Source organism: Carassius carassius, unplaced genomic scaffold, assembly GCF_963082965.1.
Source record: "Carassius carassius unplaced genomic scaffold, fCarCar2.1 SCAFFOLD_58, whole genome shotgun sequence".
NCBI classification, from domain to species: Eukaryota; Metazoa; Chordata; class Actinopteri; order Cypriniformes; family Cyprinidae; genus Carassius; species Carassius carassius.
In genome coordinates, this window is record NW_026775030.1 from 242,506 (window position 1) to 257,149 (window position 14,644).

The window sequence follows — 14,644 nt, forward strand, 5'->3', positions numbered from 1 at the left end:
CTGTACCACAGTAACGCCAAATTGCCTTACAAAAAGCTTACCAAATATAAAATGTAAACACAGTAGAATAAAGCGACCTGAATTTCCCCGGAATGCGTTGCTTTCGCAAATCAATGAATTTTTATTTAACAACGAATTACTTTGTGGGACGGTTTCAATTCAATTCAATACAATACAATACAATTGAGGTGTATCAAGTTCCAAGTGTTTCTGAACACCCATTTAAAAACATATTTTGAAAAATCCACAGTACCTGTAAATCCGTGTTGTAATATCCTATCGTTTGGTCAACGAGTGTGCACAAAGTTTAACGTTAAGTGAATACGTGAACAAACGTTTAAAGAAGTTCCAAAATCTGCTTTCCGAACGTCATTCAGCTCAACCCTTCTCGAAAAACACGTGCTTCAAGTTCACTTGAAACAGACAGGAACGGGTCACGTGATTTTCACTGAAAGGAAAAACTATTTATTATTTGTGTGAAAGCGAAATAAATTATAATAATTGCCTAGAATAGAAGCAGACTCTATATGTTTTGGGGCTTATGTTTTGTTTGCCTTTGTTTAATATTAAGTGACAGCCTAAGATTACGTCAACACAAACAATGCCAGGTATTACCATGTTATTATGGAACGCCAGGCAGTTCCTCTTGTGTGAATTTAAACGGGTAAACAATGCGTCGAATACATGTTGATTATGCGTTGTTTTCGCGTAAAAGAGCGACGCGGAAATGCAGATGTCAAATATGGCGCGTGATCATACCAAAAACAAAGTGTCCTTATGGCGGGTATAAATGCCAAAACTATAGAAATACCAGACGCATCTTACACAAGTTTGTTTTACTGTAAAGTACATTAATTCCAGATATTATCATTATCATTATTATTTATTTTTTTTACTATTCAGCTAATCAAAACCCGCCCTGACCTCAGTCAATTACTTTCTTTTTTCTGACAGGGCAAACTCCAACTAAAGTTTCTAGCCAAAGCTCAGCCAAACGATGTTTGTTTCTAGACTGTGAAAAAATAAAATGCACCAGACTTGAGACAGAGGTGCTGAATGCAAGCCAGACTCAGACCACACTTGTTATCTGGTAAGCGTCCAATTGATAGAGTGACCGACCAGTAGGATGCATACAACACTGACACTAGCTAAAAGAGCAAGCAATGGTCTATCTGGGTTCATAAAACTATTCAGTCTCTGAGTCAGCACGGCAAGTAACACATTATGTGCAAAGAGGCATATCATAAAATATAAGATAATTGCTGACCATTAAAACTAAACGTCTCCATCTTGCCTCAACAGTCCACTACAGGATGTAGTGACAGATCATGACAGATCCATTGGGGCTGGTGCTGGAGCCGGAGCCGGGCCGAGCCGGAGCAGGAGTCCGACCACTACTTTTTAAGGCAAACTTCTGCTTCTGGCCATGCAGCATTACCAGATATTCATAGTGTCCTGTAGGGGTAACAAATGTGTTCTTCCATTCATCCCCACTCTACCTGGATTAGATTGAATGTTCTGCACAGGACAAGCTTGCTGAAGATGGAGGCTCCACGCAGCAGTTCCAGTGCAGCTGGGGTAAGGGGAAGTGTGTAGCAAGATTTGAAAGTTATTTTATTGAGTGAGCGGTAATCAATGCAGGGCACTGTTTGTGAACCGGACATCATTCTGGACCCTTTGCCTGTTGCTTTGCATTAAAGGTAATAATTTTATAACATTTAGATATATATCGTCGGTAACCAAAAGCATTTTAAATTAGATGTCATAACTTATTGTTACCCATTTTAATAATTAAGTTAATTTAAACTTTAAAAATTTAAATTGTGCTAAATTGTTTTATTATCTGATACTGATTTAGTCTCAGCCTCAGACGTCATGCCCACGGACCGTTGGATAAACATCTGATGCATATCGGACACAAAAGTGGAAACACTTCAGGAAAGTTACAGGAATTTTACAGGATTATACAGGAGAGATGTGTGTGTCGCAATTCAGCCCCAGGCCCATTTGCAAAAAATATGAATGCATGTTGAAAAAAAAAAAACTATTTTATACAAAGAATGTCTCATAAATCGATAACAATAACAATGTTACAATAAAACTAATAATAATGATACTAATTAAGAGAAAAAAAACATTTATACAGAAGCTACAAAGCAAAGACAACATAATCAGACAATATCGCAATAGTAATATGATGTAAAGAACTATTCATGTGAGCACTGTTGTTTGTTTTTTAACCATTGTTTAAGTCCTCTGTTAAAAGCATTACCATTGGTCTCTAGTTTTAAATTAGTTGGTAAGGCATTCCAAAGTATACTGTGAAATGCATTAAGTGTTTTACATCTGTTATGTGGTTTGAGAAGGCTAAATTGATCAAATATAATGCTCAACTCACTGACTGCTGCTGCAGCTTAGTTCTTCCTTTAGAAAAAATTAAAGTGACAGCTTACTTTTTTCCATTTTCTGGGACAAAGAATTTCCCCCTCTTACATGACAAAGAAATAATAATAATAGGTTTAGATGACATTATGTATGCTCATTTTATAGATACAATATGGTGGTTGTAATTCTAACATGTTTAATATTCAATTTTGCATTTATTATTTCATGCTCCCTGATCTTGCGAACAAACCACGCCCTTGATGATGTCGTCATACAAAAGCTGTTTTAAAGTGAGGCTATGCAGCGCAGAGGTGTTTTTTTAAGGATGTCACTGGCAGTTTATTTATTTAGGAGCTGAATAAATAAACTACTTTCGTGGGGGAAAATAAAAAAATAATAACACCCTATATGCAAATAATCAACATAACCTTACTTGCCATTAAACATTTGTGTTGACTCACTGATCTATAATTTAGAGCATAGGCTATATTTACACCGAGGAAATGCTGTTTTATATTAGAAGTAATTAATTTCTTTGGTATGCGCAAAACGTGATTGACTTTTGCTGACTTTTGACGTTAATGCTGTAATTAATATGATTGGTTATGTTCCAAGTTTTCCAATGGAGCCGCGGAGGTTGTTATCTCCCCGAGTTAAGACCATCTCTGCTTAGGCCCTGTCCCAAATCGCGCACTTCATGTGGACTTTCGGTCTCGTGGACTTGAAATGCGCGTGCTCGCCGAGTCTACGAGTCCGTAGGCCGTCCCATTCAGCATTTTAACGCTCCGAAGTGTGCTCAGCAGCGCCCCCTTTGTACCCTTGAAGTTTAAGTTTATTCAGCTCCGTATGGAGAGGGATAAGTCAACCAGACCTTCTTCCTGTTTCCGGCGTGACGATCGAGTCTGTCCCAAATACCTCTCAATGCACCCTCGCGGACTCGCGCTAAGGGCCCTATAGGTCTGCACTACATGACGTCACCGAAGTGTGGACTCTGAGGAAGTCCACAAGTCCGGAGTGTGCCATTTGGGACAGGGCCTTAGACTCGAAAAAACAGGAAGACAGAGCCGGAAATAGTAAGAACAAAGAAAATGAAAGTGTGTGAATGTGCTATGAATTATTTTTTCAATTTCAAAAGAAAGTATATACTGTGGCAGTTTTTAAAACGTATTATGTGAGCAAGGGGAATAGAACAAGTGAAAAAATAAACTACGGGATGTCTCTGAGAAAACAGATGAGAATCAACTGATTGATCAAAATCACGCTAGCATAGCAAAATGTTTGTAATAGCAAGGATACTAATAACCATTGCTTTGTTTCACCTGGGTGAGTATGCTATTACATTTAGGTTTGTCTACTGTTTAAAACTTGATTAGTGTTGATAGATGATACATTCTCGTTTGGGCTGTAGTTTATCGTGACAATGGGAACACAATGTAAAAGGGGTTTTCCATGGCAAATCAACAAACTCACGAAACAAAACTTTCCCAGCTGAAAGTTTATTGTTCTTTGAACACGTCTGCTATTTTTGTTTTAAAATTGTCTTTTTTAAAAATCTCGAAAATCAAGATTTGTATTTTTATAATACTAATAAGCTATTTATTTAATACAACCAACATTATTTGATTTGTCCTCTTAAAGTATTAGTTTTGGTAATACTATGTGGTGAAATAACTTAAGCAAATCCTGATTCAATGCAAATATATACTGTCTATAACTGTGTATAAAAATGGTCGTGTATGAAAGCATTTTATGTTATATTTTTGTTCAGCCCCTTGAATTAAAGCTTAAAGTCTGCACTTCAATTTCATCTTGATTATTTTATTTTTAATTCTGTTCTGGTGGCATACAGTGCCGAAACTATGAAAATTGTGTCAGTGTCCAAATAAATACAGTTAGGTCCATAGATATTTGGACAGTGACACAATTTTCATAATTTCGGCAACTGTATGGCCTTTGACAGTATTTGGTTTATTGAGCTCTATGTTGCAATAAATGTGAAAAACATTTGGATGGTATTCGACCGCTCTGAAAAAAAAAGAATTTAAAATGTTACTGTATTTCTTAAGTTTACCTGAACGTTTAAATTTTTCCCTCTTAAGGATTGTGCATGGACTTACCTGCCCCTGTAGATCTGGACCTGTCCTCTCGATATTTCGTCCACGTGTTGTCCTGGAAAATGGGGCCAGGTTCTCCTGATGGTGTACACTATAAAGTCAGCGTGCATGCACTCGAGTATGTGATGTACTGTTTCCACACGTGGCAAAATAGAACACGGAAATAAGTCATTTGGTTACTAATTAGAATATATAATGGAATAGACTGAAATATACATGATTTTAGAAACAATACAGCATTATAAAGATATGTTGAGAGGCTATTCCTACTTCTACCTTTAAACAATCATTTGGAATCTAAAGATTTGGATTATAGCGCACCAAACCGATTGCTTTTGTGATTATACTCAATTAATCTACATTTTAGATGCTGTCGATATGTAAATATTATGTTTAGATGTCACTATTGTATGTTTCAGTGTCAATGTGCAATGTGCAAAACTCATCAGTGCACGTTGGAAATACAAGTTCAGTTCAATTTTTAACTCTAATGTGAGGATTGGGCTCCGTTTAGATGATGCTCAGATGGACCTCTAACTCTGATTCTGTTCTGTGTTGACAGAGGGGGGACCGTGGTGGTGAAGGAGTGTGAAAAGGTCACATTCCCTCTGCGATGTAATCTCACAGAAGCCTTTTCTAATGTGGAGGACATCTATTACGTCAGTGTGACTGCTGTTCTGGGCAACCGCACCTCACCATCTTCTGACCTCAACCCATTCAAACCCATTCAGAACAGTAAGAGAGGGGCAGTCTCATTATAAACATTTACATTTAGTCATTTAACAGACACTTTTATCAAAGCGACTTAAAAAATGAGGACAATGGAAGCAATGAAAATCAATAAAAAGAGCAATGATATACAAGTGCTATAACTAGTCTCAGTTAGCATGAACACAGTACACATAGCAAAGGCTTTTAAATAGTGTCATAAATAAAAAGAAAACCACTAGAATAGAAAAAGAATAGAGCAAGCTAGTGTTAGAGGTCTTTTTTGCTTTTGTTAATTGTATAATGAATAAGAAAACAGATAGAATACAAAAAGATTAGGAAGCTATTTAGTTTTTGATGGTGGACAGATCAAGCAGGATAAGTACTGAAGATTTGGATTCCGCTCTTGCCAGTCTTAGAGCTTCAACAACTGAGAGCAAGGCCGTCTCAGTTGAATGAAAATAAATATTAAATTAAATATTAGCGTAGATGCCATTCTTCTAATGATGTAGCAAGTACATAGGGTGTTATGGGAAGTGTTTCCGGTTTACCTAATTAATGCAGCCTAAAAATCCTTTAACGGATTTGGATAATAAAAGCATATTAGTATGTTATGTGTAAGCCAGGTTAAAGAGATGGGTCTTTAATCTAGATTTAAACTGCAAGAGTGTGTCTGCCTCCCGAACAATGTAAGTTAGGTTATTCCAGAGTTTAGGCGCCAAATAGGAAAAGGATCTGCCGCCTGCAGTTGATTTTGATATTCTAGGTATTATCAAATTGCCTGAGTTTTGAGAACGTAGCGGACGTAGAGGATTATAATGTAAAAGGAGCTCATTCAAATACTGAGGTGCTAAACCATTCAGGGCTTTATAAGTAATAAGCAATATTTTAAAATCTATGCGATGCTTGATAGGGAGCCAGTGCAGTGTCGACAGGACCGGGCTAATATGGTCATACTTCCTGGTTCTAGTAAGAACTCTTGCTGCTGCATTTTGGACTAGCTGTAGTTTGTTTACTAAGCATGCAGAACAACCACCCAATAAAGCATTACAATAATCTAACCTTGAGGTCATAAATGCATGGATTAACATTTCTACATTTGACATTGAGAGCATAGGCCGTAATTTAGATATATTTTTGAGATGGAAAAATACAGTTTTACAAATGCTAGAAACGTGGCTTTCTAAGGAAAGATTGCGATCAAATAGCACACCTAGGTTCCTAACTGATGACGAAGAATTGACAGAGCAACCATCAAGTCTTAGACAGTGTTCTAGGTTATTACAAGCAGAGTTTTTAGGTCCTATAATTAACACCTCTGTTTTTTCAGAATTTAGCAGTAAGAAATTACTTGTCATCCAGTTTTTTATATCAACTATGCAATCCATTAGTTTTTCAAATTGGTGTGTTTCACCGGGCCGCGAAGAAATATAGAGCTGAGTATCATCAGCATAACAGTGAAAGCTAACACCATGTTTCCTGATGATATCCTGAGGAAGTGAAGATGAAACCATTGCAGATAGCCGGGAGGGTGAAAGTGTGCGTAGGTTACTTCGAAAGATGACATGTGGAGGGGTAAGTGATGTGGCAGGGACCATGTTGAGGTTAAGAGTGAGGAGGAAGTGATCCGACGTGTGCAGTGGAGTAACCAGAACATGATCAGTAGAGCAGTGTCGTGTGTAAATAAGGTCCAGTTGGTTGCCTGATTTGTGAGTAACAGTAGTTGACACTTGCTTGAGATCAAAAGAGGCAAGAAGAGTGTGGAAATCAGCAAACAGTGGTTTATCTAGATGGATGTTGAAATCTCCAAGCATAACTAGGGGAGTACCATCCTCAGGAAAGAGATCTCTGCAGGTGTAGCAATGTCCTCTGGTTTGGTCCAGGTCTCTGTTAGGGCAATGAGATTAAGCTTTGAATGACTAGTAATAGAAGAATCCTACATTGTGTGATGCATGATTTGCGAGTGGTAGTGACAATAGGGATCTGGAAACACCTAGTAAGAATCGGTTATAAAAACTGAAACCGAAGTGAAACAAGTAGTAGGATAAAGGATGAATCAAAACGATACTTGTATCCTTTGCTGGTGTCGCACAGTAGAGTCGACGGTCTTTACAATCTTCGGTCTTCACATGAAAAGGGTTGCCGCGACTGTTCCCATGGTATACTAACCTTTTTTATACCCGTCAGACAAAACGGAAATTGAATTCAGCTGAATACACTTTACTGTTTATCACAACAAAGGTCTAAGCAAGCGCACGACACTGACAACGTATGCGATAGAGTACGAGACCAAATGCAGCATGTCTCCACTGGTCTCAACACAGTAAACAAACAAGCATTTCCTAGCAATGACAATCTGCTTTTAACTTCCGCTGATTAACTGCTTCTCTCAAAGAGTATTTCTTTACAGTTTGTTGTGATGGGTGATTGCAGGGCTGAGGTCGGTGTGGTGCACTCTGGTGTTCCCCAGGGATCAGTTTTGGGTCCCTTTACTTTTTAATATTTACATTTTTCCATTTGGCCAACTTTTAAGAACACTTGGTCTTAACTTTCACTTTTATGCCGATGACACTCAGATCTACATACATTCAAAATCTGATGTCAATATGCTTGTGTCTCTTCTTTCTCAAAGCTTTACTGAGATTAAAAAATGGATGTCTAAAAATGTTCTCTGTCTAAACAGTGACCAGACTGAAGTGATGCTCATTTTTTGTTGAATAATTTGGCCCCCCAATATTTGTGTGAGCTTTTAACCCCCTACACTCCCCTACACGTGCTCTACGCTCTTCTGGAGCTGGTCTTTTAACTGTTCAAACAACTCGTCTGAAAACTAAGGGTGATCGGTTTTCTCTTCTTTGGCTTCTAAGTTGTGGTATTCCCTGGCCTCTGAGATTAGGAATGCAGAATCCCTAAGTGTTTTTAAATCGTCCCCAAAAACTTACTTTTTAGGGTAGCTTTTATGTGATTCGTTATTTCTTTGCTTGTTATTATATTGGCTTTGTATTTTATTGTTTGGTTAGTTTTTTACTGAATGCACTGTTATGTGTATCTTTTAATTTCATATTTTTTATGTAAAGTGCTTTGGGATGCAACCTTTAAAGGCGCTATATAAAAAAACGTTTATTATTGTTATTACACTTTTGCTAGCACTTGAACAAACTTTACTGTTTATCACAACAAAGGTCTAAGCAAGCGCACGACACTGACAACGTATGCGATAGAGTACGAGACCAAACGCAGCACGTCTCAACACAACTGCGCTGAACACTAATGAGACAAGAAATAAATATACTTACGATCTGCTTCTGCTGATTACCTGCTTCTCTCAGGTATTTCAGTATATCGGTATTTCTTTACACTGTCTTTTGCTAGCGCTTGAACAAACAAGGATAGAATTGGTAAAATGATTTGTCAGTGGCAAGGAAAGACAAATAAAACTTTGAAATTACAATAAATTAGTTTTGTGCTAATAATGAGTGCATTGTTTGTTTCTGCCATACGTAGTGTAAAAAGAATGTAAATGTAAAAAGAATAATAGCCTGATATATAAATAAGAAAAGAAAATATTTTAATAATCATTTTGAGTTGGGCTCAGCTAATGAAGAATGTATTGGTTTATTTTTTGCTTTGGTTCTTGAGGCCCAATATCCCCATTATTGATGACTATTTTGACTCTTTATATTTTTCCTCTTACAGCGATCTTGGATACTCCGCTGCTGACAGTAACTGCATGTAACCAGTGGCTCTGTATAAGTCTCAGAGCACCTGCTGAGAATCTCCACAAAGTTTACAATTCATTCTGGTTTCAATATCAATTGACAGTCACCAGTGAAGATGGACCAGCGGTAAGAGAACAAACTTCTCATGGTCATGGTTTAACTTGAGTAAATTGAACAGATAATATGGTCCATTTTAAACACCAGAGGTGTACTGTATATTTTAAAGGAAGAGATCACAAAGTTGCCTTTCAGGATTGGTCACATGTTTGTTGTCTGGCTGCTAGTTTCTCTCTGCAACTGGCCAGTTGTGCTACAGTATTACAGTAGTGTAATGAAAGTAAACTTTCAACAACTGCAGATACTGTATTTGCTGCTCTTTGTGTTCAATTATAGTTTAGTATGAAAACTGAAGGGTTACAGAATGTGACCATAAAGAACCTGGCCACTGGACAAAGGTACTGTGTGAATGTCAGTATCGTTGACTACAGCCCACCCAATAGACCAGCAGTATGTGCCTCCATTCCCAAAAGAGCAAATGTTTCAGGTACTGTATTTTTCTACAAAATGTAATAGACTTCAACAGTATTACATTGATAATATAGATCAGGAATCCTCAAATCTGGGCCTCGAGATCCACTGTCCTGCACAGTTTAGCTCTAACCCTAATCAAACACACCGGAGCATGCTAATCAATGCCAGTCAATGTATTTGGGATCATTAGAAAATGACAGGCATGTGACTTCAGGGTTGGATTCTGTAACTCTGCAGCGCATTGGACCCCCAGCGCAAGATTTGAGGAACGGGGCTATAGATTAAAAAATTGTAGTGACTAAGTATAATGCATCAACAGTTTCAGAAGCTTTAAATGTTCTTGTATTTAACTTATTGCAAATGACTGCTAACAAGAGCGAGGAGCACTTTCTGAAAGCACTTTCATTTATATGGCATCATATCTCAAGTCATCAAGTCCCCTTTATATAAAAAGTGCTTTATTTATATAGCAATAGAGATTGTGTAAAACAGCTTTACGGTGTTAAACGGCAAAATAATGTTTCAATGAAGCAAACAAAATTCAATTCTGCTGTAAAAAAACAAGTTATGTAGTTAGACAGCTGTCTGTTTTGATTCAGCAATGGCATCAAGTGTGAAGGTGCCCTTAGCTAGAAAATTGGTTAAACAAGACATAGCTGAAATACTGAACATGTAAACGTTTTGTGAATTTGCCCCAGCGTATGCTAAAAACAGTGTTGTACACTTGTTTTAGATGCCATTATCTCAGTTTTCCTGTTTCTGCTGATGTTGCTGATAGTGATGTGTGCACCACGATTCTTTCCTCGCTGTTTCTGTCTAAAAAGAGATCTTCCTCCAGTTCTGGTAAGTCCAGTCTTTTGTAACTCAGAAGGTCATGACAGACATTTTTCATTTCAAGAAGTGATGCAAAAGTCTCAGTTTTTGACTAAAGTATCTAAACCGAGGTATAGTTAAAAAAAAACACGTAACCATCTTCATTACTGTTTACAGAAAGGTTTTAAAGGAACAGATCACCTAAAAGTTCTGAAAGTCAAGTCACCTTTATTTATATAGCGCTTTAAACAAAATACATTGCGTCAAAGCAACTGAACAACATTCATTAGGAAAACAGTGTCAATAATGCAAAAATGATAGTTAAAGTGAAAGTGTACTTATCCTCAGGCCATTCAAGATGAGATTCCTTCATGATCGGAGCATATTTGGAGACATTTCCACCACTTTCTCACCAGTGGATACTCTTCATCAGGGGTGTCCAAACCTGGACTGGACACCCCTGCTCTGCAGTGAATGGGTGCCGTCAGAATGAGAGTTCAAACCCCTTATAAATGCATCACAGTAATCACAGTTATTTAACATGACTCCAGCCCATTAATTAACATCTTTTGACGTGAAAAGCTGTTTGTAAGAAACAATTCCATCTGTGCGTATTTCTCTACTAGTTCAGACAAAACCGCTGGAGAATTTCAACTGGCACCGGCAGCAATAATTTGAATTAAAAACATTGTGATAGTGGATTTGTTTATTACAAACACAGTTTTTTCACTTAATTAGATTAATTCGTTAATTGATGGACTGGAGGTGGTGTGGATTACTGTGATGCTTTTATCAGACTCTCATTCTGACGGCACCCATTCACTGCAGAGCATCCGCTGATGAGACACTGATGCGATGCTACATTTCTCACATCTGTTGGGATGAAGAAACAAACTCCTCTTGGGTAGCCTGAAGGAGAGTAAAGTAAAAAAAAAAATTAATACTGTGCATTGTAATTTCTTTTAAATAACTGAGAAAAATTGCTGGTTTGTTGTCAAAGTACTTTATTGGATGACATTGCATAAAGCATACATCCAAATCCTTTTAAGAATAATGTATATATATATATATATATATATATATTTTTTTTTTACAGTGCACAAAACATCACTGCTTTGGCTATTTTGTCTTCTCATCAATTTCTGTAATCTTTGACACTAACACTAACGTGTTCTTTTCCAGAGTTCATTTCCGAATGGGAATAAAGTTCTCCATGTCACTGCTGTTGAATCATTTAACAAGCTCTGTGAGGGGAGAAACTCCATCGACAAGATAAAGATAAACACGGAGGAAAATGAGGAGGAAGAAGAGGCCGAGGCACAGGCACTGTATCTGAGCACTCGAGGTTCTCCACTCTGTGTTTATCCAGTGACCTCTCGATCGGTTTCGCTTATGAATCAAACTCCAGATACAAGCCTGGCGTCTTCCACAGATGCTCAGAGTGCTAATCTGATTGTGTTTGAAGGCAGCCATAGCCATCCTGACCCAACAGCCTCTCCTAGGCTCCCTAAAGGAACGAGTGCACTTCAGAATTTAACTTCTGTTTTCCCCACACACGTGGAGAATGAAGACCAAGAGAGCAGTACAGATGTGAACCTGTTTTCTGTGATGTTAGGAGGAGTTTCTGATAAAGCTGAACCTGATAAAACCTGCACTATTAAAGATGATGTGCAGGAATCAGGTGCTCAGCATCTGTCCAAGGTGAACATTTTAGAGGAAGAAGAGGAAGATGATGATGATTCAGGGTACTTGAGTCGAAATTAGATTCGCGGGGAAACAAACAGTCTGAGAGTAGATCTGGGAATCTAAAAGCAGATGCATGCTTTCTGAAATTCTGGTAATGTATAGAGATGTGTACTGTATTTTTATACTTTATCGATGTTTTTGTATTTTAAGTGTTTTTATTATTATTTGTATTATCTTTCAATATGCATTTCAGTCTGATGGCATACCAACATGTATTACTCTTATTTGTCAGGATGAGAAACTGTGGTTCTAGGCAGACATGTTGACCTGGGTGTCCTGGCGTTTTATGCTACCCCTCAGATTTTCCTACCAGGGTTTACTGCGCATGCGCACATCAGTATTGCATCCTTTTTCTCATGCTGAACAACAATATTTAATGTATTTGCATTACTGTAAATCTTTATTGTTGGTTTCCTGTAGCTGTAGCCTATCCCTTCTAGGTACAACCACGATTATAACACATAATAACTGTTATTGCATTACTGTAAGGGTAGGCTTAGGTGTAGATGTTAATACACCATAACTTTACAGTAGCATTTTTCACTGTTGTATTGTACTACCCACTGTTTTAATGGGAGGTAGCAAAATCTGACAGGGTAGGACAAATCGACAGAACACCAGCACCAATGCGCATCTAAAATGTTGTTACAGCATCTTGATCCAGTCTTGACTTCAAACTGATCAAGGTGCCCTCTGGGATATTGTTTCTGTAAATACAAACTACAACGTTAAATGGATCATTATTAATTTGTCCTTTGCAATGGTTCATGAGATTGTAGTTTTTTCCCCTCATTAAAGCATTAAGTGTACAGTCTTGAACCTTTTGTGTTTTTGTCAGATTTTGGATTGATTTATTTATTTTTTGTTTCAAATCAAAACGTGTCCTGTTGTGTTTCACCTCGTAGCTGGTTGGCTGGGTTCATGACTTGTAGCGCTTAAACAAAGACAATTTTTAAATCCCTATGGGATTTTAAAATGACTGGAAAAAAATATTATGCATTTGTCATGGCACAGGAAAAAACTCTGGGACTTCTCCTATAAAATGGCTTTTTTTTTTCAGTGTATACTCACTCTTTTCTCTTTCCCTGCATAGCGCCAAAACTGCAGCGTTAGCCTTAGCCGTTATGCTTTTTTGGCTAAAGGTTGCAGGCTTGCCTTCCATTGGCTTTGAATAGTTTCCAAAAGTGTGATTATAAATCCAGCCAGGCTGTAAAAGTGCACTACTGAGTATATGAGATTTCCATCTCTGTGTGTGATGAGGTTTAACGGCCCAGACGACCTCTGTAGTCTCTTAAGCCACTTGGTAGCAACCACCTTTTTAAAGACATTACTGCTCCTCCCAAAACATAGCAGCGTCTTAAGACAATATCTTGAAGATTCGCTGCAGGAAAAATTATTACCATCTATTTTCTACTAGTTGCTGTACATTACAGTGCATGCATAATTATTCACCATGCCACATTAGTAACTACTGTTAATTTTGTTTAATTTATAATTAACCTAATCTTCTAATTGGGGCCCATTTTATCTGTGAAAGAAAACATAAGGCATCTTTCACTTTCATCCTTCATTAACAATTACACACTATATCACTTATAAATGATTATATACAAAATCAATTATAGTAATTAATAAAGCGTGATATTGTTTGGAAATGGTCAAATTGGCAAGAAATCTACCTTGTGTGTCATCACAGTACAATTTGTCTCGAGCAAGGTCAGGGGTGCAGTTTGGAAAATGGGATTTGGTTTATAGGCCACAAGGTGAACTAGTAAAAAGTGGCTAGAAAGTGATTTTACCTTTTAAATGCATTTTTGAATAGACAACACCATTTTGGACTTGTTAAAAGTTCTGATTTCACCAAGTACAACATGTTCCTGGATCAACATCTTCTGATGATTCTGTATCAACATTATTGTCCAAAAATATAGACTTGACCCAATCCCTACCCCTAAACCAAACCTTAGCCATACTTTATTCATATAATCATTGGGAAATGATTAACAAGTGTAGAAGCATCTAACTCTGATCTAACTAAAACAGATTTCCTGAAACGTTAGATCTCAATTCTGATTGGTTGATTGGAATGTGGATCCAGGAACATGTGGTCTTTGGTGAAATCAGGCTCACCACTTCAAAGTAGACTAGGATATTGTGCATCATGGGACACAGTTGTCAGTCTAGAAAGTAGCCTTGCCCAACTTCAACTAGTAGAAGGCAGAGACCAAATACAAAAGAGATTTTCAAAGAAGGTTCCTACAATCCTTGTGTGGGACAATATTGACTTTGGGGAGGAAACACTATCAGCTAACTTGGGCCAAAGCGGCGTTCTTTTTTATGTTTCAACCAGTCTGACGGGGCTCATGCTTATAACAGTAGTTTGTTGGAGTAGACTCATTTTTCTAGATCCAAGTGTCTTGGAGATGTTGTCCGACAGGAGTTCTGCTCCGACTCTAGGCAAAAAAGCCTAGGATGCTCCCAGAAATGATTCCATTAACAAAAGAGATTTACAAGTCTCTGTGCACAATAATACTGGGCCCGGTTCCCCAAAACGTTCGTATCGCTAAGTAGTTCTTAACCTATTCCTTAACCTCTCTCTTAACCTTATGGCACAATTCCCGACAGGTT

The 14,644-nt window shown here is 37.6% G+C and overlaps 2 protein-coding genes across 2 annotated transcripts in view; one reads left to right on the forward strand and one right to left on the reverse strand.

The window, feature by feature from the left end:
- LOC132134240 (interleukin-20 receptor subunit alpha-like) overlaps nucleotides 1–266 on the reverse strand; it is a 49,963-nt gene extending 49,697 nt beyond the window's left edge. The window contains exon 1 of the mRNA XM_059547043.1: nucleotides 254–266. The gene's annotated coding sequence lies outside the window, so the exon portion shown is untranslated. The remainder of the gene's footprint in view (nucleotides 1–253) is intronic.
- A 3,171-nt stretch (nucleotides 267–3,437) lies between these two features.
- crfb2 (cytokine receptor family member b2) lies at nucleotides 3,438–11,968 on the forward strand (the record flags this gene model as incomplete). The annotated part of the gene is made up of 7 exons (XM_059547024.1): nucleotides 3,438–3,708; nucleotides 4,485–4,617; nucleotides 5,062–5,234; nucleotides 8,904–9,052; nucleotides 9,320–9,470; nucleotides 10,191–10,300; nucleotides 11,453–11,968. Coding segments are annotated over exons 1-7 (1,281 nt in total), but the record flags the coding sequence as incomplete, so codon positions are not given.
- Nucleotides 11,969–14,644: the final 2,676 nt, after the last annotated feature.